Source organism: Eucalyptus grandis, chromosome 5 (genome assembly GCF_016545825.1).
Source record: "Eucalyptus grandis isolate ANBG69807.140 chromosome 5, ASM1654582v1, whole genome shotgun sequence".
Taxonomy (NCBI): domain Eukaryota; kingdom Viridiplantae; phylum Streptophyta; class Magnoliopsida; order Myrtales; family Myrtaceae; genus Eucalyptus; species Eucalyptus grandis.
This window is the reverse complement of record NC_052616.1, coordinates 58,018,866-58,041,203: the sequence shown is the minus strand read 5'-3', so window position 1 is coordinate 58,041,203 and position 22,338 is coordinate 58,018,866. Positions and strand designations below refer to the sequence as shown.

At 39.3% G+C, this 22,338-nt stretch overlaps 4 protein-coding genes across 7 annotated transcripts; 1 reads left to right on the top strand and 3 right to left on the bottom strand.

The window, feature by feature from the left end:
- Positions 1 to 1,575: 1,575 nt before the first annotated feature.
- LOC104431075 lies at positions 1,576 to 4,904 on the top strand. 3 transcript variants are annotated; one of them, XM_039312158.1, is made up of 7 exons: positions 1,576 to 1,830; positions 2,899 to 3,174; positions 3,276 to 3,395; positions 3,478 to 3,636; positions 3,796 to 3,968; positions 4,128 to 4,233; positions 4,576 to 4,904. In XM_039312158.1, exons 2-7 carry the CDS (start codon positions 3,172 to 3,174, stop codon positions 4,603 to 4,605), a joined length of 591 nt encoding a protein of 196 aa, XP_039168092.1. In that variant the 5' UTR covers positions 1,576 to 1,830; positions 2,899 to 3,171; the 3' UTR covers positions 4,606 to 4,904. The 3 variants fall into 3 exon arrangements, with proteins under 3 accessions (XP_039168092.1, XP_039168093.1, XP_010042064.2); XM_039312159.1 differs by having other exon boundaries at positions 1,577 to 1,830; positions 2,899 to 3,178; positions 3,276 to 3,381; XM_010043762.3 differs by having other exon boundaries at positions 1,577 to 1,830; positions 2,899 to 3,178.
- A 115-nt stretch (positions 4,905 to 5,019) lies between these two features.
- Positions 5,020 to 5,951, bottom strand: LOC120294073 (glycine-rich cell wall structural protein 2-like). The gene is made up of 2 exons (XM_039313965.1): positions 5,816 to 5,951; positions 5,020 to 5,768 (listed from the first exon to the last, which is right to left on the bottom strand). The coding sequence occupies exons 1-2, from the start codon at positions 5,949 to 5,951 to the stop codon at positions 5,020 to 5,022; spliced, it is 885 nt and encodes a 294-aa protein (XP_039169899.1).
- Positions 5,952 to 6,924: 973 nt separating this feature from the next.
- LOC104445700 (glucan endo-1,3-beta-glucosidase 1) lies at positions 6,925 to 10,070 on the bottom strand. Its single transcript, XM_010059612.3, has 5 exons — positions 9,860 to 10,070; positions 9,587 to 9,746; positions 8,164 to 9,471; positions 7,507 to 7,534; positions 6,925 to 7,319 (listed from the first exon to the last, which is right to left on the bottom strand). Exons 2-5 carry the CDS (start codon positions 9,684 to 9,686, stop codon positions 7,142 to 7,144), a joined length of 1,614 nt encoding a protein of 537 aa, XP_010057914.1. The 5' UTR covers positions 9,687 to 9,746; positions 9,860 to 10,070; the 3' UTR covers positions 6,925 to 7,141.
- An 875-nt stretch (positions 10,071 to 10,945) lies between these two features.
- Positions 10,946 to 15,881, bottom strand: LOC104445701 (arogenate dehydratase/prephenate dehydratase 1, chloroplastic). Of its 2 annotated transcripts, XM_010059613.3 has the most exons (11): positions 15,110 to 15,876; positions 14,035 to 14,102; positions 13,861 to 13,953; positions 13,578 to 13,778; positions 13,069 to 13,149; positions 12,882 to 12,977; positions 12,394 to 12,471; positions 12,184 to 12,273; positions 12,033 to 12,100; positions 11,802 to 11,883; positions 10,946 to 11,511 (listed from the first exon to the last, which is right to left on the bottom strand). In XM_010059613.3, the coding sequence occupies exons 1-11, from the start codon at positions 15,426 to 15,428 to the stop codon at positions 11,434 to 11,436; spliced, it is 1,254 nt and encodes a 417-aa protein (XP_010057915.2). In that variant the 5' UTR covers positions 15,429 to 15,876; the 3' UTR covers positions 10,946 to 11,433. The 2 variants fall into 2 exon arrangements, 1 of the variants encoding a protein (XP_010057915.2); XR_005551484.1 differs by lacking the exon at positions 12,184 to 12,273 and having other exon boundaries at positions 12,033 to 12,170; positions 15,110 to 15,881.
- Positions 15,882 to 22,338: the final 6,457 nt, after the last annotated feature.

Below are 22,338 nucleotides of genomic sequence, written 5' to 3'. Positions count from 1 at the left end.
CCATCGTTACCGAGTGGTGCTCGGCAACGGGAGCAACCCCATCTCTTTCCCTGGTGTTCCTGTGCTGCTGAGTCCCATGATGTTATGGTGGTCTTCGAACATCGATGGTCCAGGAACCAGACGTGCGTTTTCTGAGAAGGGATCTGTCGTTGGGTCGAGAGAAAATTGGTCGGTGAGCTTGGAATTCTAAGTTGGAACTGAATGTACTGGATTCTTGGTAGAATCTGACAGATTACCTAAGTGGAAACAGACAAAAGATTTTATCTTTTTTTTTAAAAGGAATATAAATCGCAGAAGTTTTTTTTCTTTTTTGGTAAAAATATAAATTGCAGAAGTGTTTTTTTTTGGTAACGTATAAATCGCAGAAGTTTTTTTTTTTTTGGATGACCCAAAAACCCGCGTGATCGCATCAACATTGATAAACACAGCCCTGATAACGGGGGTAAATCCTGAGGCGACGCTAGTGGAGGACCCACCACCCCGATGTCGCACTTAAAATCCCGTGCAGCCAACAAGATTCAAACTCCTCTTCATCATGGAAGACTTATCCACTCCTCTGGTATAAATCGCAGTAAGTTTTTTTGGTTAAGTCTTTTTTTTTTTTTTTTTTTTTTTTTTGGGTATAAATCGCAGGAGTTGATATTTAATAACCAGATAATTTTTACCTTACATTTATAACCCCTTTTTTAACACACAATCCTTATATAAGACATGTCACGATATCATAAAACAATCTTAGGCTTGTTAAGATTAAGGGTAATTGATTTTAGGTTGCATGGATTTCAAATCTAAACTTGAATTCTATGTTGTCCAATTTGATTTCCAATTTTTCAGACAATGAATTGACTTTATTGACTTTGGAATAAGTCGAGACTTTTATTTTGCATTTTTTGTTTCATATATTATATATAATATGCATGTGTTCAATTTGAATATAATTTTTTTTTTTTGCTTGATGACAATATGTCAAATTTGCCAAAAATTATTTTATTATAAAAAAAAAAAGCAGAAAAAACCTTACTTAATATTAGTGGTAATATGGTTTGGTTCTAAATTCTACCTTAGAATCAACTTTATAGAAAATTCTCGAGTAGAACTAACCAATTTCAAGTATAAAATTAGGAACCCACCTCGATTCGGTTCCCAATTTAGGGAATAAATCTCCTTGTGAATCAACTTTGAATTCCCCAGTTGAATTGGCTCAATTTATTATTTCTCCCTCTACTTATAATGTCTATTAATTGGTCATAACCACGAGTCTAAAATGAAAAGGTTCATTGAATTTGTCCTGTTTCGATGAAGAAAAAAACCATGGTTTATCCACCATTTTTTCTACCCTACTTTTGCACATCGGATTTCCACCTTTGCCTAATAAGATTTTAGGAACATCAACAAAATACCCCATTTTTCTCATCATGATTATCTCCACCTAACTATGAAATAAAAATTGGACTGCTTTTTGCACAGCACGGCGCCGTTTCCCTCTCTCCCAAAGCTGCAGAACCAAGAAGAGGACAAAAAAAAAAACCAAACGAGAGACAACCCCCGCACGTTAATTTTCATGGCGGCCGAAATTCGCCAGGACAAAAAGTCCGAGAATTCGAGGGAGAGAATCCAACCGGAATCTCCAGAGCCATGCAAATAACTGGTGGCCGAGAACAGATTCCTTGCCCCGCCCCCAAAGATCTTTGATGCCTATTGGGTCCATCCCCTGCTTCGAATTCTCTTCTTATCTCGACTTGGATGATGCATGCCGCTGCTCGCGGGGGAAAACAGAGTTCCTCTCTCTTAGCATTTCCCGTGCGATGAGCTCGTCTCGTTCCTGACGAGGTGCGTGACCCCTGCTGCTCTGCTTTTCCCCGGATTCGCGTTTTCGGGTGATGGGTCGTCTCGAGTTTCGCGGTTTATTGGGTTCTGGTTACTGGGTTCTCGTTTGTTTGATTGGTTTTGCTGTGAACGATGTGTTTTTTTGCGTCGAGGCGAGCAATCGAAAGAGGTTGTCGATAAGGGGGGTGAGCTTGGAGGTGCTGATGCAATCGGTTCTATGTTGTTTCTAGATGCAAATGACCCTGCTGCTCTGCTTTTCCCGTCGCGGATTCGCGTTTTTGGGTGATGGGTCGTCTCGAGTTTTGCGGTTCATTGGGTTCTTTTTACTGGGTTCTCGTTTGTTTGATTGCTTTTGCTGTGAATGACGTGTTTGTGTGTCAAGGCAAGCAATCGAAAGGCGTTGTTGATTGGGGGGCCAGTTTGGAAGTGCTGATGCAATCGGTTCTATGTTGTTTCTAGATGCAAATGACCCTGCTGCTCTGCTTTTCCCCTTCGCGGATTCGCGTTTTTGGGTGATGGGTCGTCTCGAGTTTCCGCAATTCGTTCTGTTTACTGAATTCCCGTTTGTTTGATTGGTTTTGCTGTGAATGATGTGTTTCCGAGTCGAGTCAAGGCGAGCAATCGAAAGGGGTTGTCGATTAGGGGGGCGAGCTTGTACGTGCTTATGCTTGGTTCCATGTTGTTTTTAGATGAAAATTTTGGCGGGAGAAACGTAAGAGTGTGAAGTTTCAGCCTTGTTTTCTAGTTTATCTTCACTTCAATTCTGGTGTTGAACAGAGAAAACAGAGGATATAAGAAGCGTTGGAGTTTCTATAAGCCAATTTCTAATGATGTGAATGGCTTCCTTTTGTTTCCATGGGCCGAATTTTCCTTTCCTTTCATTTTTGAATTCTTGATTGCCAATTTTTGATAGGTCAGGGCAATTTCCAATTATGTTGGTAAATTGAATTATGGATTTGTAGATTTTCTGGGCATGGAGAAAGTCAAGTCCTTTATCTGTCCATGTTGCTGAACTTTGGTTTTGTTGATCATTGAAAGTGCTCAACATGTTGGTTTTGTTAATCTTGTCAGGTTTACAGTCATTTGTTTTGGGATGGTATGCTGAATGAAGAATTATCATGGTACAACCATGCTTACTGTAACGGGCAGTGTTAGCAATTACCAGGCACTTCCAAAGAATCTGGTTCTGCATGAGACTGTTTCATGCGGAGCTAGCCATGTGATTTGCTCCACTAAAAGTGCAGTTTTTGTTCCTGTGAGGAGTACTAGTAACGTTTTGAATTCTTCATTTTCCGACAAAGGCCGCACTCAACTGCAGACCCTTCATCATGTGGCTTCAAAAAAATGGCTAGTATGCATGTTCTTTATCCCGAGTTCCAATTTTTTTTGTAATATCTCGATCTAGTTCTTTCTGGTGCTGAAGGTTGTGCAATTCTGCAATGCTATAGTGCCGACTGGGCGACTCCAGTTCGTTTGATGATGAATATCGTTCATCCCGAAACATAGCTATCAGTCTCTTTAGGCGGTACAAGAATGCTGTTGATCGTGGAGGAGGTGACAACTTAAAAGTATATTTAGCATTTTGCTGATCTCTCATGAGTGAGCTTGAGTTGTTGTCTTTTGTAAGTCAAAACCTTTTCCCTGTATCAGGAGTTCATCAGTGCTGGGGTAAATGCATACGCACTTGGCTGCACTGACAAAGGATTGAGGGATGAACTTACTGATATGAAGGAATCTGGTGTTGAGATTGAAGCAATGCAAGCTTATGGTGGAAACACCACTTTAAAATCTAAGATCATCTCTGAGGAGGTAATTAATGATTAGAACCTGTAAGCTTCATGGCATACCAGTGTTCTCGGTGACTTTTGGGCTCTTTAATCTATAATGATACTGTTCTTAGTTTATTCCCTTTCCAATATCAATGCATTTGACTGTTTTAAGATGTCCACTGATGTTCATTATCTGCAGATTGATGAGTGCATATTTTGGTTGAGCATTATATTCATTACCATCTTGTGCACGCCACAACCGACAGTTGTTAGATGGTCATCTACCCCACCAGTGTCGGAAGAAATACTACGCCAGTGGAAAGGATTCTGTGCTCTCATAGCAAATGCATATTATATTAGGGGAATGGCATGGTGAGCTTTTGCTTTCTTCGTATCATTATTATTGATTTCTGAATGCAAGCCTTCTCATAGTGACAAAAGATTCTAGAATGAAACTACTTGTCCTCGCATACCACGTTTTACTTTTAGATTCTAATGTTGATACCTGTTGAACTGTATGATTAAATTAAGGCTTCCGGTGAAAACTCTTCAAATGGAGCAGATGGCTGTGATGGGCCGTTCAGAAGAGCCATCGGTAGTTGCTAGCCGAATGCGTCTGGTGTTCAGTACTCTCGAGGTTAGCTCCTATTCTGCTACAATTTTTCCCATTTCTGCGCAAATGTTGAGGGAATGCATCTTCTGAAGTTTAAAAGACTGGAACACAGTGGATGTCCCGGTCTCATATCCTTCCACTATATGCATTCTCCTTGCCATGAAGAATACATTGACACCCTGCTTTCGACCATTATGTACTAAACTTCTTTATTGGCCATCCGATTCCCTTTTCTTCCTTGAGTGGTCTTAAAAATTGGTTTGTCCTTCATCTTATCCGATTTCTACGATGACAATGAATTTTGAGTTGATATATGCATCTACTTGATGTGTTTTTGGTGGTGAGATTATTTATTGGCCTGTGCAGGTGGTGAGTCCACAGTGGCCAAAAGTCTAAGTGCTCCTGACTGAGGTGTACTCATTTTTCAAGCATTTCATCCCTTGTAAGAACTGTGCAGATTATAAGTTCCATAATGTTCGGTGACCCAGAAATTTTCACTAGTCATCGTACATAGTAATTTGTGTAATAATTACGCAAATTTGTGAATATGTTTGCCCAAATATTCGAGGCTAGATCTAGGCCCTGCCATTGTTCTTTTTAGCTCATTCAATGTTCGGAATACCTTCGCAATTAGAAAGACACAAGATGTGTAATTGACCTATTAGTTCTCATTCCTACATCACTCATTTGCCTTCTGCATTTGCACTGGCACTTGAAATTGATAGGAGTGATGCTTGTCTTTGCATCACCAAACAGAAGAATATGGTAGAAACTTTCTTGGTCTTGATGTGGATATACAGATGGGAACTTTTAGTGTTTCCCGTCGCTGCTACGTTTGGCTCCGTCCCCGCCCCCCCTTCCAAATCCAATCCCAATGACCATGCCAAACCCAATTCTAATACCATTACTTCCCCCAGTTGTCAGCCCTTTAGCAGATGAATCACCGCCTTTGCCACCGTTGAACTCACCCATGCCTCCGCCTCCACCTGCTCTGGAACCACTGCCTTCCCATGGCCATATCCCTCCCCTGAATATCCCCCTGTCTGCTGCCGCTGCCACCCCCACCTCCTCCTCCACCACCGCCACCTCCTCCAGCAACACCAGTGAATCCTCCCTTGCCAAAGCCTCCACCGAAACCACTCCCACCTCCGCCCCCAACACCACTGCCCCCAAATCACCTCCTCCACCACCAGCTCCCCCTCCATTAGCTCCTGAAGCAAATTCAGCGCCAAAGCCACTTCCTTGACCAAATCCTTCGCCAGAGCCACTGCTGCAATATGCTCCATCTCCACCACCGCCATGTCCACCGCCACTGCCACCGCCACTGCCGATTCCACTTCCAATAGCACCACCAGCACCAAACCCACTTCCATGGCCAAAGCCTCCATCAGAGCCAACTTCTCCACCTCCACCACCCTTGCCTTTTCTTCCATTTCTACTACCCTCACCTGCCCCTGCCCCTCCTCCATAATCTTCTCCATGGCCATATGCGCCATTTCCTCCACCGCTATCTCCTCTTCCGCTGCTGCCACCAACTCCACCTCCGGCTCCACCATAGCCTGCACTACCATTCACATTACCTCCCTTGTCAAAATTTTCAGCTTACCTGCCAAAGAAACTTCCACAACTATGCCAACTTTTAAACGAGCAGTGCTCATCATCATCATCTTTGTCGACCATAAGTTTCCCGCCACTTGATCAATGACGAAAGTTATTCCAATCAATTTCTCTGGCAATGTCATGGTCGACAGTACTCATGGAAACGACGACAGTAGAAAGAAGACGAGCAAGGAGAAGAGCGCTGTTAGATGTGTTCATTGTTCTTGACAGCTTCAGAGCTTCACCAAGTCAAGCCACCTTACTTGGCCTTGTTGAACCCAAGCCCAACAGCTCTAAATAAATAATCAGCTAGAAATGGAATCTGCTGTTTAGACACCATGCAGTGGTCCATACCCATTACAAGCCAAGGACGGTCCAATACATGCTCTCTCGGTTCCCAACCATATCAAACACACACAGAGTCCCATAGTACCTTCATTTTTATGGGTTAATTGTTACCATTTCATTCATGAAACGAGTTGAATTCCTCCAGTCAAATACAGTAAGGTCTTTCTGCTGGATCTACATCAATTGACTTCTTTATATTAGACTTAGAACGATTCCCAAAAAGAACAAAGAAAAACAAAGTAATTTAGAATATACGAAAGGTATGTTGTTCCCGGTTGGATCCCACTGTCCCTCGCTTTCTTCTTATTTTTCTCAAGGGTGGGGAGTAGGGACTGTCTCCACCATTAGGTGACGTGAGCAGCAATCAAACTTCAGTCTCTTATATTTTTAGTTATTTTATAATTTTTTCTTAATTTTGTTTGGAAAACTAACTTTCATTTCCTTGAGTCTCTTGGTATGTATCTTCCATATTTTTGCCATTTTGCCACCGGCCTAAATGAAACTAAAATTGCAGGCCTCTTTGTATAATCATCATATTTCCATATGTTGTTCCATGCTTTTGAGCTTTTGAGTTTAATCAATTTTATATTCTCGAGCAGTAATTCCTCGAGCCATGCATCGCATGACAATCAGAGGTCATCTTTCCCGTTATGATTCGACTTGAAAGAAAAGAGGCAGTGCAAAATTCAGGAAACAGAACCAAAAGGAAAAGAGCATCAAGAAAAAAAAAAAAAAATAAAAAACGGCCTTGGCGAGTCAGAGGAAAGATGCCCCGAAATTGCAAACTTTAGAAGAACAAACTTGTTACATAAATGTACACAGAAGGAAGAGTCAGAATCCTCAAACACGCATCTACAACCTATTTCTGTCCTAACTTTTCGTGAAATTGGGGGCAGATGTTTGAAAAAATCTGATCTGAATCAGGGGAAAATAACAAATGAATGAATCTCATCCAACCAAAGATCCATGATCATCGGTCTGTAACCTAGCGTGGCATCAACATAGGAATCGAAAAGAAAAGGGAGAAACGTGTGGCTAGAAGAAGTTGAAATGCCCTCACCAATGCACCTATCCCTCCACTTCTTGAGGTGTTGAGCCCTAATTTGTTGGCTGCACCACTTGAGTCGGTGGAATTTGTCTGCCCTGTGTTGTTGCTTTCCTTGCTGCACCCAAAGTTAGGCATTACCCGGTAATGAGAACGTCAAGAAGGATTCTAATCGAGCAATCTTCTAAGTTTTAACATGGCCAATGAGCACATGCATGATGCAATATGTGGGGAGAATGAGATTTACCAACACAAGATAGTATAAACACGAGAAAAGAAAGTACTGAAGAAATGGCCTTTCTCACCTTCCAGGAAAGATACAGTCTCCATGACCTGAATGAAACAATAAAATCATCAGATGGGCTCAAAACTTTCAGAACCACAGAACATGATACAAACAGGAAAATAATATTTCTTATTAAAATCTTGCGAATGCTAATTTTGTAATTAGAAGCATCGCACAGGAAATGAGGCATCTCTACTAAGTTTATGGTCACTTAGGAGTATTCCAGCTCAACCCAGATAAGGAAGATATGAATCATCGTGTGGCCTAGGTAAACGGTTAAATGACAGATCAAGAAGTTTGGTTGACCAATAGCACTCACTAGTCTATTATCCTAAGACCAATCCAATTCAATGATTAGAGCTTACGAAAGGTGCATTCACAAGGAAGTCCTAATGCCAACTTCAAGAACTACTACTTCTTCACAAACCCTTTAGTTACATTGACTAGCAACAGGATGTGCACTCTTAGGGCTCAAGTTTGAGAAGAAAAGATTCATCCAATTTAGTCATACTTCTTACTAAGACAAGTTGTACTCTTGCTCATAGGGAAAAGCATTCCACACATTCACCAATGAAGTCATAGCCCCTTACAGGCATGGCCAAGCAGGGGCATGACACAAATCCAATATCCATGCAGTTCAAGAAAGCAACATGCAAAAAGAAAGAAGAATGCCTACCGGGGTCAGTAGTGGTGATCATAGCAGCACCCTTGAAATCACAAGACCCAGCAACTTTCCCTTCCTTCTGGTAATAACTATCAAATGCATACGAAGCATGGCTTTTCACATTGTTTGGCTTAAAACAATTCTCTCCTGGCTGAATCTCTGTGCAATTTGCCTGCCCAGGACCACATGCCCAATCCAGTGCTGCTTGTAATGTCCTTGAATCTACACCACCCATTGCAATACAGTACGTCTGGTTGGTTGTATCATTGGCCAAAAAGCCCCCGGTGTCTGATACGTGCAGCAAGTAAGCCGGTGTCAAGTCCCCATTGAACAACCCCCAACTGGCTTCAGATAGTGGAGGTGATCTAAGATCCTCATTGAACAACTCATATATGTACACATTGGACGTGAGCTCCGGATGCAGAGGAGTACCACTTTTATCAAGAACATGTTTAATCAAATTTGAATTGTAAGTATCAGCATAATCAATGGTTGCATAGGGCTCCTTTGAATCACCCTTCGAAGGCCATCCTGTCTCAGTCACGAGAACTTTGACATCCGTAAAGTTAAAATTCTTCATCGAATAATAGGCAGCGTCAATCATCGCATCGAGCACATTAGTATAATGAAGCAAAGTGTTGGGATCAACCATTTCTTTGGATGGAGCTATTGGCCGGAAGAGCGAATTTGCAAGAGGAACTACACCTTTATTCTCCATGAACACATAGTAAGGGTACAAATTCATCATCAATGGCGAGCCGGTCCTAGACAAGAACCGCAACAGAGGGACTATCACAGAACTAAGGCTCTGGTTAAAGAAAGCTTGAGAAGGCGGGAACGTGTCAAGAATCAGAGACGCGGCATGTGGGGTCGAAATCTTAATTTCATTATGCAAATTTGCAGCTACCAAAGCACTGTAAAGGAATTCGATTGCAGGCACAAGAATGGGAGCGTAGGAGGGTACTGTGGTCAAGACCTCATCCCCAACTGCAATGCCTGTTATTAGGGTTTTCGGGTAGTAAGCAAGAACGTTTCGGCTAATCCAAGCAACAGCCGTGGCATTCGACGACCCGATTGCAAGAATCTGGTTATTGGGAACACTGATGATTACCCGAATTTTACTGCGAGCCAGAGCGGTGAGAATGTCCGGGTTCGCATCGTAGAGGCGCACGTGGGCGATCTTCTGCACTTGCAGAAACGACACCAGAGCTTCCGGGGAAACAAGATTCGAAACCTCCGTGCCTATGTTCAACCCCACAAAGGGTTCGTCCCTCGGGCCTCGGGTTCGCTTAATTTGCACGGCAAGAGGCGACGACCCAGCTGCAGAACCAATTCAAGATAACCAAGAAGAAAGAGACCCAGTTAACGAAAATCCCAAACCCTCCCCTGTTTTCTTGAATTCCTCACGGGCTGAAGTGTCGGTTACGTCGGTTACCTGGAATTCCGGAGCAGAGCAAGAAGACGGCGGCCAAGAAGACGGGAACAACCATCCCAAGCTCGCCGTTACCGAAACACGGCACCGCGCGCTCCTTCATCGCGCAGTCCAGCTTCGGCTGCTGGCACTGGCATTATGCCGAACAGTTATCTTGCCTCACCTTGAGAGAGAGAGAGAGAGAGAGAGAGAGAGAGAGAGAGAGCCCAAAAAGATGAATTTGGATAGAATCATTGACAAGAATTGCTGCAGTTCATTCGCTGATGAATGCCGTACCTGGGTTCGGTTCAGCTGAGAACAGAACGTGGAAGTTAAACGTTTGAGGTTTAGCAGTGTTTGAGGATCAAGACGGTTAAAAATGCAGCAGCAACATCTGGACTCTCGAAAGGAGTGAAGCGATGGCGATGCGATGCAACGTTGTTGACCAAGAAAAACGAAAGGGGAGGGAAAGGAAAACGACACGCAACGTTTGGAATTTGCACGGAAAGTTAGGCAACGTGAATAGAGCGCGTTGGAGAGCGGAAATTACCGAGAAAAAGCAAAAGCCCAGACAAATCAAATTCTCAAAATTGTCTTGTGTTTCTAATTTAAACAAGTGACATTTGATCTGGCTTTATGAAGCTTCCAAGAAAAACTACTCATACAGCTATACTACCAATATCTCAAAACCGATACAATCATGTCATAATTATCCTACTAATTTCAATATCAATTTCGATCTCCAAAAAGTATCCAAAATGATGCTTTCGGGGTGCCATGTTTATCTCATTAAGAAAAAAAATCTCAAATTTTTGCTCTCATGACAAATTTTACTTCAAAGGATAATGTGAAAACACACCTGACTAACAACTCGATTGATGTTGGGCAAGACATAAAATTCCAACACAGATGGTTGTCTTGAATGATACAGTGAACCAAGATAGAGAAATTTGCTACAATTTGCTAATTTTTCCACCCAGAGGGCCTCACGTTTTGAAGAACTAACAAAACCCCCCAAATTCGCCCTAAGATGTTGGTTATATATGTACGAGAGAAAGAGCAGATTTAGTTTTGCCATAATTCTCGATCTCAACTTTGGTCATAAGCAATTTCCATTTCTTTGTAGCAGTGTGTTTCCATTGTTCAATATGAACGATTGTATAACAGGATCTCTCCATATGGTTCAACATGTCTGTTAAATTCAAGAAGGAACCAGTAGCTCTGTTGATGAAATAATCACATGCAAGAGCACACTGGTGTGCAGCAAATCCTGCAATGTTTTAGCTTTTCAGCTGCCATTCAGCAATGACCTATTTTTAATCATGTAGAGCAGCTCATATTCATAATTTTTACGTTGGCAATGCAAACAATAGATGCACCAGATTTTCAAGAACTGAAGAAAGAGTCCATCTTTTCTTTATTTGGTAAATTAAAGAGTACAATAAACACATTCTTGCCGAGTCGCTTCAACCCAGTCTTCCACAAATGAACTGCTTGAATAATGCAGTAGTCAGAATCAATAGAGCTTAAGAAAAGGCATGGACTAATGGTGGTGGCGTCGCTAGATGATGCAAGTTTGTTCGCATCTAAACAATAGACATGATACCTGATGAGGCCCAGAAGAATGATTTAATCTCAGGCCTTTCAGTGATGCCTGCAGATCTTGATAACGCGAAACTTGCCACCATGAAGAGGATCAAAGAATTAATGAAGAACGATCCTAACAAGGAAAGCTCCTACCAACAATAACTCTATATAAGAAAGGCAAATGCCATCTTTCAACCCCTGCTTCTGGGGTATAGATGTGCGCAGATGGAGAGGTAGAGTTGGCAACAAAAAGTGGGTTTTATGTTCAGAATGTGAATCTGCATTCAGGTGCTCAAAGAATCACTCCATGGAATAATATCTGATGGATAGCAGCCAAGGACACGGAGGAAACTGGCAAATTCCTGCAAACAATTTAGGCAAATGAAAAAAAAGAAGATTACATTCTTGTACTTTCTAGTACGAATTTGCCGGTGCTCCACGTACACATTAAACAAGAGTGAGAGAGCTGGTTATGGCTAAATCATTGAATCTCAATACAACCTCAGATCGGGAAGTAAACTGAAAAATTGGGCGCGGCAAAGAATAAGACAATGAACTGCTTCCTAGGAATTGATACTATAGTACAATTTAAACTCTGAAGAACATCAAATTTCCAAAATACCGATCTCTAGTGAGATGTGAAACAACAAACCTGCAGATGTCCCAAGGCAAGTTGGGCCCGGGGCTCTGCCATGGACGCTTCAAAGTCAATGTAGAAAAGGTAGTCAAAGTACCTGCCATGTGTCAATATCAAATAGTCAAATAACAAAGGCGTAATAAACTCTGCATCCCAAAGAGTAGAAGATAAACCCTACTCTTTCAGAAACCAGAAATTGCATTATCACTATGTAATGGAAAACCAGTCGACAGTGAGACCACTCACTTGGCACTGCCTTTATTTGAGTCATCCACAACCCGTAATGGACGCTTTCTCTGAGGACGGCTCTCTATCTGAAATTTCACTAGAGAATGTAATGGAAAAATGTCCGCTGGTGGTACAATCAAAGGCCAAAATCAACCACTGTAAAACGTACCTTTGTCAAATTAATGTTCCTAAGAGCAAAAACTGCAAGGGCTTTAAATAGTACACCAGGACCTTCTTCGAGAGTGAAAACAATGCTTGTCTGATGGGAAGATGTAAAAAGGGAAAAAGAGAGAGAGAGAGAGAGAAGAAAAGAAGAAAAACATTGTTGACGGTGCTATCAAGAGAATTATGTCAAAATGTCATTGCAGCAATGTAATACCTTAAAGGGTCTGTCAGTTCCTGGGATGATAGGCTCTCTCGCAAGTATAAGGAAACGGGTGATGTTATCATCATCATCCTGATAAATGTTAAGTGGAAACAAACCCAATCAAGTATGATCATGAGAAAGACAAATGCAAAAGAAACACATGCTACACAAAACTTAAGACTAACACCATTTAAAAAGAGCAGAGTATGGTAGTTTTACAAATACACCGATGATTGATGCATGATGGTTGTGCATAAGGGATGTGAAATGGTTTAAAGTAAACCATTAATGTCATAGGATATCTCAATGTCGGTGCATTAAAACTACTGTGCTGTATCATTATCCTGGATATTTCTAATAATAAATGCACAATCACAGTGAGTTTCTGTAGCAAATAGACGAAGACAGATTGACTAATATTCTAAACAAGTGATTCACTATGGCATGTGCATGCACCGAACAGTGCAAACTCCTCTATGTTCCCGTAAAACAAGCATCACCTGGATTTTTTCGGCAAGAATGTCGAGTCCATAAATCTCTGCTGCTCTTGAACTTGCAACAGCTCCAGCTTCTCTTACACCTTTTGAGGCGACAATCTATTCGGAGTATTATTGTGATGAAATCTTAGCAACATCAGTAATTTAAAATGATGCCGAAAGGAGACACATGACTTTTCAGCATGGTTACCTGAGCCGCTCCTGCAGTGTCTTCAGTACCTATTCTGACGACACCTAACGCCATTAGTGTCATCTCACATTGAGCCAGAGCCTGAAAGACATAAATTACATGTTAGATTGGAGACTAATAGGATCATGTACATTTTCATGGAGAGTACGTAATGTGTAATACAGCTGGTAGCATCAGATAGATATCACAGTAAATACCAGCACATGAGATGCTTAAAACAAGTGACTAGGATTTGGCATCTAGCTCCTATTTCTAGTCAGCAACCAAAAGGTTATGATCCAAACAGGCAGCTGTAATGACAGCACATATACCTACAGCTGAAAAGACAGTTTAACAGTTTCATCACAATTGATTTATGATTATATCTATTGGCCACAGTTTTATAGTATGTCATAATCAGTTGGAAATCATTACCCATATCCTGCATACAAGCAGGTCATAAAGTTAAACAGCCTTCCTTTTTAAGGAACCAGGGAACAGGAGAAGGTGAAAATGGGAAAATAAGTGACCTGTGGGTGGCTCAAAACCCGTTTAATATCCTCTTTTCTTGTGCCAGGCAAACCCAGTAAACAGTGATTAACTTGTAATTGCACCTCCCCCACTATATGCAATCTATGACGAAGAAGCAAGTCATAGTTACGGTGGATGCTTCCACCTACAGAGTTCTCGATAGGTAAGACTGCCTTGTCAACTAGCCACAATTCAACTGCCTGAAAGAAAAACACTTAATTATATTTAGGTCTGGTCGTGCAAAATTATCAGTTGAGCATACACCGTAGCAGTATCTTAAACCTTGAATGCAGCTTCAAACTCTTCACGTGGAACTGTCTCACAATTTGGGTATGCTTTTAGAGCAGCAGCCTCACTGTATGCTCCGGGTACACCCTGTATTGATGACATCATATTTCATAAATATAGCATTCTAAAAATATGAATGGGAAAAATAAGCAAAAGGTGGTTCTGTACCTGATAAGCAACTCGCACTTTTGAACCATCATTTGATTTAGAATAAAGGTCCAGCGCAGACAATGGTTCTGCCATTTATACATGTGACCAAGTTTATGAAATTGTCAAAAAGACAGAGGAGAGAGCTGGAAATTTAATATCAAAACCATTAATCTTAATATCAACTTACCGACATTATAACAGCCGATAGTATATTGTTAGGTTCCAACGGCATCCAACGGGATTTGGTGAGTGATAGTGATCAATAATTTTTGGCCAATCAGAAATAAATGGTCTCCAAGAATTTTGAATATGCATCTGAAAAGATTTTCTTTACGTTTTTCTCCATTAGTTGCTGGAGTGGAGAGATTTGCAGATAGTTGGGAGGAAACCTAGATCCCTTTTAACACTTTATCCCATGAAATAAAGTCATTTAAGGCCATTAACTCGTAAATAGCCTATCTCAAAAGCGCAAAACTTTTTCAGCACTAGGATGCTAACTAGTTTTTTTTCTTTTTTTCTTTTCTCTAATCAATCAAGTTTGCATAGATAAATGCCAACTCCAAATACAACCAAAATTTGTTCACTAAAGAATCTCATAGACCTACTACTTCTTAAAGCACACATCAGTTATCCCCTCCGACTAAGGCATATGCAATTCCTGATCTGAAACAACTTGCATTTTCCCTGTGATCAAGAACTTTCAACTAAATGCGTAAGCATTTATTAAGGCAAACATAATTATCATGAACGCCATCCACATATTCTGAAGCAAGACTTCTTCGTCGGGCATGTCCTTTCTTTTTCACATCCATCGCCCGTGTGAACCACACAATTATTCATTCAATCATCTTCTCCATAGCAAAACCAGTTAAACCATAGCAGATCCAACAACACCCAAAATGAAAGACCCCAAACATCACGTAACAAAACCCAAAGTCAATCTGCATTCTCCAAGCTAATTCAATTCAAAACACAATCGAGGCTAATCTTCAAGCAGACATTAATAATAAACTCTCCCTCACTCCACATAGAATCTCAAAAGCTTCCAACTTACATTAACCACATAACTAAATGCAAGGTTAAAACTACTCACTTGGAAGAAGACTCAAGTCCTTGTGAAACCCCTTGGCCTCCTCTTGCCGGGTCCTCTCAATAGCCCCAGACGACTCCAACCCAGAAGTCTGAGGCTTCTCATCCTCAACCGGAGTGATAGCTCTCTGAGCCAAGACCCCAGCGCTCAGGCACTCCCATTTCCGAGGCCTCCCCGAACCCACCTCGGCGCTCAAATTCAGACCGAACCCACAAGTCCTCGCCCCGGAATCCGGGCAACCCACGTGAACCTGCTGCCCCGCCGCCGTCTTGGCGCAGACCCAGATGGGCAGCACGCCCTTCGAAGCCATCAGCGCCACCATTCAATCCACACGACCGCACGAACGCGCAACCATGTGCTGCTGCTGCTGGGTTCGGTGGGGCATTGCTCGACGGGAAGGGATTCAAGAACCGGTGGCGAGGCTGCGGGCCCCACGGCAGCGGGCGCAGGCGCACGTTATCATTAACCGGCGCGAAAAAAGGAACGATTTTTCCTTCCGCTGCGCGGGTGTTGTGCAGAATGCGGAAGGAGACGTCTTGTGGGTGGATCTTGTTCCGTGCTTTCTTATGGACTCGGGACTTTCTTGGAGAGAACAGAGGAGGGTAGGTGAGCGGAATGTTGGCTACACGTTTCCTCGGAAACGCATGGAAGAAGGATAGATGGAGACACAGCAAGTTCCTGTGACGCTTTCTGGGTTACAAAAATAAGGACCGAGAGAGAGAGAGAGAGAGAGGGAGGGAGAGGGAGAGAGACTGATAGAGAGATAGACAGGGGGGTAGAGAGAGAGAGAGAGAGAGAGAGAGAAGGATGAGTTCTTCCTTCCTTCTCTTGTTGTCGGCTGTCTCTCTGCACGTGAGAGTTAAATCCACAATTTCATCTTCTCTTTTTTGGTAAAATTTGTCACTTCTTAGTGCAAAGCTGTTTTAAGCCATATAAAGAAGCTTGTGGATTTTTTTTTGCCAAATATGGAGAACTTCCATTTTGGCAAAAAGCAAGTTAGGGCACTCATTATATGAAGGAAAATTGTTTTATGATGTTTCGGTATTTGAATGACTCAAAGGAGGTCAAAATGGAGAATGACAAGTTTGAATTGAGAGAAAACGATTTCCCTTCTTAATAAGAAGGTAATCACTTTCTTTAAATCACCAAAAAACGAAAACTTCCGTGGAAATGGTTTCATTTTATTTGTGAAATTTTCAGTAAAACAAAAGCACCAAACAGTTTTGCCAAGAAATTTGTTATTGTAAGGGGAAGGTTTTGGTAAGGGAGTATTAAGCAATCAACTAATTTTGAAAGAAGCAATCACTATAATTTCCCACAAGTGTTAATCCCCTTCCTTTATTTGCAAATTCATGTACTTGTAATATTAGCCTAGAGTTGATTAACAACCTGTTTAAGTACTGTACTCTTTGACCAAAAAAAAAGTACTGTACTCAATTAGTTGCACTTTTAAAGGCTCGAAGTTCCAGATTTGGTTTATCTTTATCCCACTCACAACCCCTTTATTTTCTACCTTTCTTTTGTTAAGTATTTGCCGATAAAATTTGTATCATGAGGGGAAGGTTTTGGTGAGGGAGTATTAGGCAGTGGACTAATTTTGAAAAAAGAAATCACTATAATTTCCCACAATTCATTTATTAGTGTTAATCCCCTTGCTTTATTTGCAAATTCATGTACTTGTAATATTAACCTAGAGTCGATTAACAGCCTATTGAAGTACTCTACTCAATTAGTTGCACTTTTAAAGGCTTGAAATTCCAGTTTTGGTTTATCTTTGTCGCAGTCGCAACCCCTTTATTTTCTACCTCTTTTGTTAAATATTTGCCAATAAATTTGTTATTATAAGGGGAAGGGTTTGGTGAGGTAGTATTAGGCAATGGACTAAATTTGAAAGAAGCAATCGCTATAATTTCCCACAATTTGTTTATCAGTATTAATCCCCTTGCTTTATTTGCAAATTCATGTACTTACAATATTAACCTAGAGTCGATTAACAACATGTTTTAGTACTCTACTCAATTAGTTGTACTTTTAAAGGCTCAAAATTCCAGTTTTGGTTTATCTTTGTCCCACTCACAATCCCTTATTTTCTACCTTTCTTTCGTTAAATATTTGCCAATAAATTTGTTATTATAAGGGGAAGGTTTTGATGAGGTAGTCTTAGGCAATGGACTAACTTTGAAAGAAGCAATCACTATAATTTCCCACAATTTGTTTATTCATATTAATCCCCTTCCTTTATTTGCAAATTCATATACTTGTAATATTAACCTAGAGTCGATTAACAGCCTGTCTAAGTACTCTACTCAATTAGTTGCAATTTTAAAGGCTTGAAATTCCAGTTTTAGTTTATCTTTGTCCCACTCACAAACCCTTTATTTTCTACCCTTTTTTTGCTCAATATTTGCCAATAAATTTTTTATTATAAGGGGAAGGTTTTGGTGAGGGAATATTAGGCATTGGACTAATTTTGAAAGAAGCAATCACTATAATTTCCCACAATTCGTTTACTAGTGTTAATCCCCTTGCTTTATTTGCAAATTCATGTACTTGCAATATTAACCTAGAGTCAATTAACAGCCTATTTAAGTATTCTACTCACTTATTTGCACTTTTAAAGGTCAAAATTTAGTGTTGGTTTATCTTTGTCCCACTCACAATCCCTTTATTTTCTACCTCTCTTTTGCTAAATATTTGCCCATAAATTTGTTATTATAAGGGGAAGGTTTTGGTGAGGTAGTATTAGGCAATGGACTAATTTTGAAAGAAGCAATCACTATAACTTTCCACAATTTGTTTATCAGTATTAATCCCCTTGCTTTATTTGTAAATTCATGTACTTGCAATATTAACCTAGAGTCGATTAACAACATGTTTAAGTACTCTACTCAAGTTGCACTTTAAAGGATCGTAATTCTAGTTTTGGTTTATCTTTGTCCCGCTTATAGCCCCTTTATTTTCTACCCTTTTGTTTGCTGAATATTGCATGTATAATTCTATTGAAAAGGGTGCGAGATTTTGTAATATTATTGCCAGCTATCTTAAAAACTTAACATGTTAAATTAAGGTATGATTAATATTTAAATATTAAAATGAATTTTATGCTTAAACTTAAGTGTAAAAATTGAGTGTTTTCTTCGAGTAATACACTTTTTTTTCTTTACTAAACTTTGAATTAAAATGTTTCAACTAAAATCATTTAAATCTCTTTGGCAAATTAAAGGTATGCATTCGACAAGTTTGGAAATAAAAAATAGAAAGAGACCTTGACCTTTTCCAACCCCGATTATTGCCTAAATCAGGTGATTAGGTGAAGTTAATTAGAATTGTGGTTACATTTAGGTGAGGGAGGTAGGTTAACATGTGCTCTTGATTTCAAAATTGGGGGTCTAAGTCGCTTGTTCAAAAAGGAATTTCCATTCTTTTGCTGTTGCCCACGCAATTGAGGATCTAACCAGGCTAAGCTTTGAAGGACTCATCCAACTAATTTTCTGCAATTTAACTTGACAGTGACAATTTCTGAATATCCTAATGATCATCGGAAGAAAGTTTGTTGACGATGATGGCAAGTCCAAAGCGTGATTTATCAAATGAATTTGTGTATGAATACACTATCCAAACTATATATAAAACCAAATTTCTGAAATTAGTGGTCTACCCTTTAAATAAGTACCGTAACTTGTGACATGTAGAAGACGTGAAGAGCATAATCAAATATAAATCTAAGGAAAATTTAATATGTCTAAATAAATGCATAACAAAAGTTCTAATTTTTAATACCACACATATCACCACTGATATTCATAAATCTATCGTCCGCTAGAAACAACTCACATTCATTTTCTATGTGGCATACAAATAATGCATATAAAGAATTTAATTTATATATAAACTAGGCAAATTGTAAAAATATGAAAGAGTTATAATATACACATGTCGGTGTTGCATAAAATGTTTAAAGCAATTAATAAGTATGAGATATCTATGATTGATGGCACCAGTAATATTATCCTTTGTTGCATTTTTATCAATATTCTTTACTATATTTGTGCTATATATTTGACTTTTTGTAGCTTTAATATTGCAAAATATTCTCTACAAATAGAGAAAAATATATTCATTTGATTACGGGCAGTCACAAGATAAGGTGATAAAATAATTTCGATAAAAAAAAAAGGTGATAAAATAATGAAAAGAAATGGAGGGACCGAGGAGAATATAATAGTTATAAATACAACTAAAAATACACAACGAACTGATTCAATATATTATTTAGAGTAGTTTAGATCTATCAATTAGCAAACTAACATGTGTATAAATATTAGATTCCGCATAATGTAAACATAAAATTATTTTGGTAGAGCCATTCTAGAGATATCTTTCTTCCATATCTCAAACATATTTCATATATTACATTTTCTTTTATATGAATTTTAAGATTGAATTAGAAACACATTTTTTAAATGATGAGGAGTTACAAAATCGATATTGAAATAGTGAAGAGAGCAAAATATTGCCAAATAAGATAAAATTGCTAAAAGGACTTGCGAACCTCTAAATTGCTCCATTTGCAATAGCTTTCATGATAATATATATATATGCACTATTTACCGACCTAACACAAAAGTTAGGCTTAACATGTCAATAATTTTTTAAATGTTTAAATAGTCAAAGTTTTGAACGTAGACTGCGCGGAATTTGGCTTGGCCTCTCCTCGCTTTGCCACTTTCAGCCTTAGATATTTATTTTTATGTATCTATCCTTTTTTTTTTTTACAACCGTGAGTAAGTTATCGAATTTTTTCTAATACTCTTATTATCATCATTGCTAAAAATTTTATGTTCCATTTAAGAAACTTTTTTGTCAAAGAAGTCACTGTGTTGGATTTTACATAACATTTATATTGTCATTATTAAATCATTAGTTTTAAGAATGCATTGTAAGCTAAATGTGTACACATGATCCCCACTAAATTGTCCATCGAGTCTATATTTAACGAGGGAAATTTTATCTAGCTAGCACTGTGCATGGAGGTGGGTATGAGGAGAAGGGTTAAGGGTACGGGGGGGTTGGGAATATTGTCCGACCGTATTATCATTCCTACTCAAATGAGGTCACGAAGAAATCATAAATTGAAAATATAAATTCTCTTAATGAACTGCGAAATCAGCATGTACAATTTGTAAATTATAAATATGCAACGGGGAGAAACATAGATGTTGCCCTTCCTAAGTCGAGATTCTCCAATCGAATATTTAGTTTTATGCGTGTTGCGATAAATTTTAGATGTTTCCGTAGGTCTAAAGATTATTTGTGCCTAATTTCTGTGTTTTATTTTGAGTATCTTTTTCTGAGAAACACACGAACGAATCCGGTAATAGAAGAATGCTAAGCAATTGAGGAGGGAGAAAATCGTGCTCTGCTTACGACAATGTCCTCAAAGTTTCGTGTTTGAATAATTTGACCACTTTCTTTTCAAGTCTTTTGGTGACGTAGCATAAAATATTAGATTAAGAAATTTCGATTTTTTTCTTTTTTTGCCTTAATAAAGTATTGTAAATATAAATTCATTATGGTAGAGCCATTCTAGATGCTTCTCTTCAATATCTCGAATTATTTCTTCCTTTGTATAACTTTCTGCATTAAAGTAGACCCACTTTTTAAATGATGAGGAGTTAAAAAAATGATATTGAAATAATGAAGAGAACGAAAGGATCAAATATAATAAATAGATTATTGGGGGGATATATAAAAGTGGTCATTTTGCCAACTTAGACAAAATGGCTAAAAAAAAAATATTGCTGACGTTGCATTATTTTTTTTCCGCCTTGCAATATTTTTTTATAGCCATTTTGTCTTTTATGTTGAAATTTTTACTGAGGTAGGAGTCTTAGGAGTTAAGTTTGTCTCATTGATGCACCCAAATCGTATGGCATGAAAGTTCTTAGGCAACTTTGAAAGCACGATAGTCAAGAAATAAATTGATATAAAAGAGGGAAATTGTAGTTGGTGTTCTCGAATTCGAACCTTTTCTCAATATGAGTTATTCTAAAATGTTTAGTATAATCTGACCACCAAACAAAAATCCAACAACCCTCCTGGAGAGAAGCTTCCTAACATAGGAGTTAGATTTAATGTGTAAATAATAAGGAAAATGACATAAATGATCGTTGAATGTGCAATGTGGTCCCTAAACTTATAATTTATTCAATATGATTCCCGAAATAACTCAATCTGCAATGTCGTCTCTAAATTTTTAATTTGTTTAATATGATCATAAATTTTTTGTACATGTTTTATATAAAAATGTTCAATTAATCAAATGATAAAATTGATTATTTTCATATAGTCTAGGGACTTGTTGAACATTTACAAAAAATACGGGGACTACATTGAACAAATTTTTAAAAAAAAATTAAAGATGACTGGCTAAATTTTTATGTTCGATTGATTGAAGGAATCTCTTTTAACAAAGTAGTCATCGTGTTCGATTATACAGAATATTTATATTGGTAGTATTAAATTATTCATTTTAAGAATGCATATTGAGCTAAATGTCTACATTTGATTAAAGATGATCTCCATCAATATGCCCATCGGGTATACAGTTAGGGAAGGAAATTTTGTCTAACTAGCCTGATGCGTGGGGCGTGGGGGGTCGGGACGAGGAGCAGGGTTATGGTTACAAGGGTTGGGAACACTGCCTTGCCTTATTAGCATTTCTATTTAATCAAGGTCGTAAAGACGTCTATCCAAATTCGAGATATAAATTTCATGACCAACGCGATCATCAACACGAGAGGGGAGCTGAGACAGGAGCTCCACGAGAGGGACGCCGGCGAAGGAGGAAGTGTGGAACCCAAATCCCGACGAAAGGAATGGAAAGCTCACTGCAGTGCTAGTTGGAGGACCCATGAAAATCCCAGATCTTAAACCCACGAATTCGGAACACCTCAGCCATGGATTCCACCACAAAAAGGAGCCTTGAAGATCAATTTAGATGGAACGTACGAACCTAGGATGTTGGGGAACTCAATTGCTTGTGTGTGCAAAGACTCGAGAGGGAGGCTAGTGGAAGGAGTTGCGAAAGAGATCAGAGCTTCCTCTCCACTTATGGCTGAAACCCTAGCTCTATGGGAAGCCATTGACTTTTTCTACCCTAAAAGACACGAAGTTCTTATCTTTGAGTCAAACAGTTCACAACTTGTCCAAGCCATTAATAGATTCGATCA

Bases quoted from the DNA above. Each gene is read 5' to 3' on its own strand.
- LOC120294073 (XM_039313965.1), bottom strand. From the start codon at position 5,951: ATGACATTGCCAGAGAAATTGATTGGAATAACTTTCGTCATTGATCAA. The intron at 5,769-5,815 runs GTAAGCTGAAAA...ATGGTAGTGCAG, and splicing joins TGTGGAAGTTTCTTTGGCAG to GCTATGGTGGAGCCGGAGGT.
- LOC104445701 (XM_010059613.3), bottom strand. From the start codon at position 15,428: ATGGTGGCGCTGATGGCTTCGAAGGGCGTGCTGCCCATCTGGGTCTGC. The intron at 13,779-13,860 runs GTTTAAGATACT...TTTTTCTTTCAG, and splicing joins AGTTTGAAGCTGCATTCAAG to GCAGTTGAATTGTGGCTAGT. The intron at 11,512-11,801 runs GTTTGTTGTTTC...AATTGTTTGCAG, and splicing joins TTGCCTTGGGACATCTGCAG to GAATTTGCCAGTTTCCTCCG.
- LOC104445700 (XM_010059612.3), bottom strand. From the start codon at position 9,686: ATGAAGGAGCGCGCGGTGCCGTGTTTCGGTAACGGCGAGCTTGGGATG. The intron at 7,535-8,163 runs GTAGGCATTCTT...TGTTTCATTCAG, and splicing joins GATCACCACTACTGACCCCG to GTCATGGAGACTGTATCTTT. The intron at 7,320-7,506 runs GTGAGAAAGGCC...CTTTGGGTGCAG, and splicing joins GACTGTATCTTTCCTGGAAG to CAAGGAAAGCAACAACACAG.
- LOC104431075 (XM_010043762.3), top strand. From the start codon at position 2,933: ATGAAGAATTATCATGGTACAACCATGCTTACTGTAACGGGCAGTGTT. The intron at 3,179-3,275 runs GTATGCATGTTC...GCAATGCTATAG, and splicing joins TGGCTTCAAAAAAATGGCTA to TGCCGACTGGGCGACTCCAG. The intron at 3,396-3,477 runs GTATATTTAGCA...TCCCTGTATCAG, and splicing joins GAGGAGGTGACAACTTAAAA to GAGTTCATCAGTGCTGGGGT.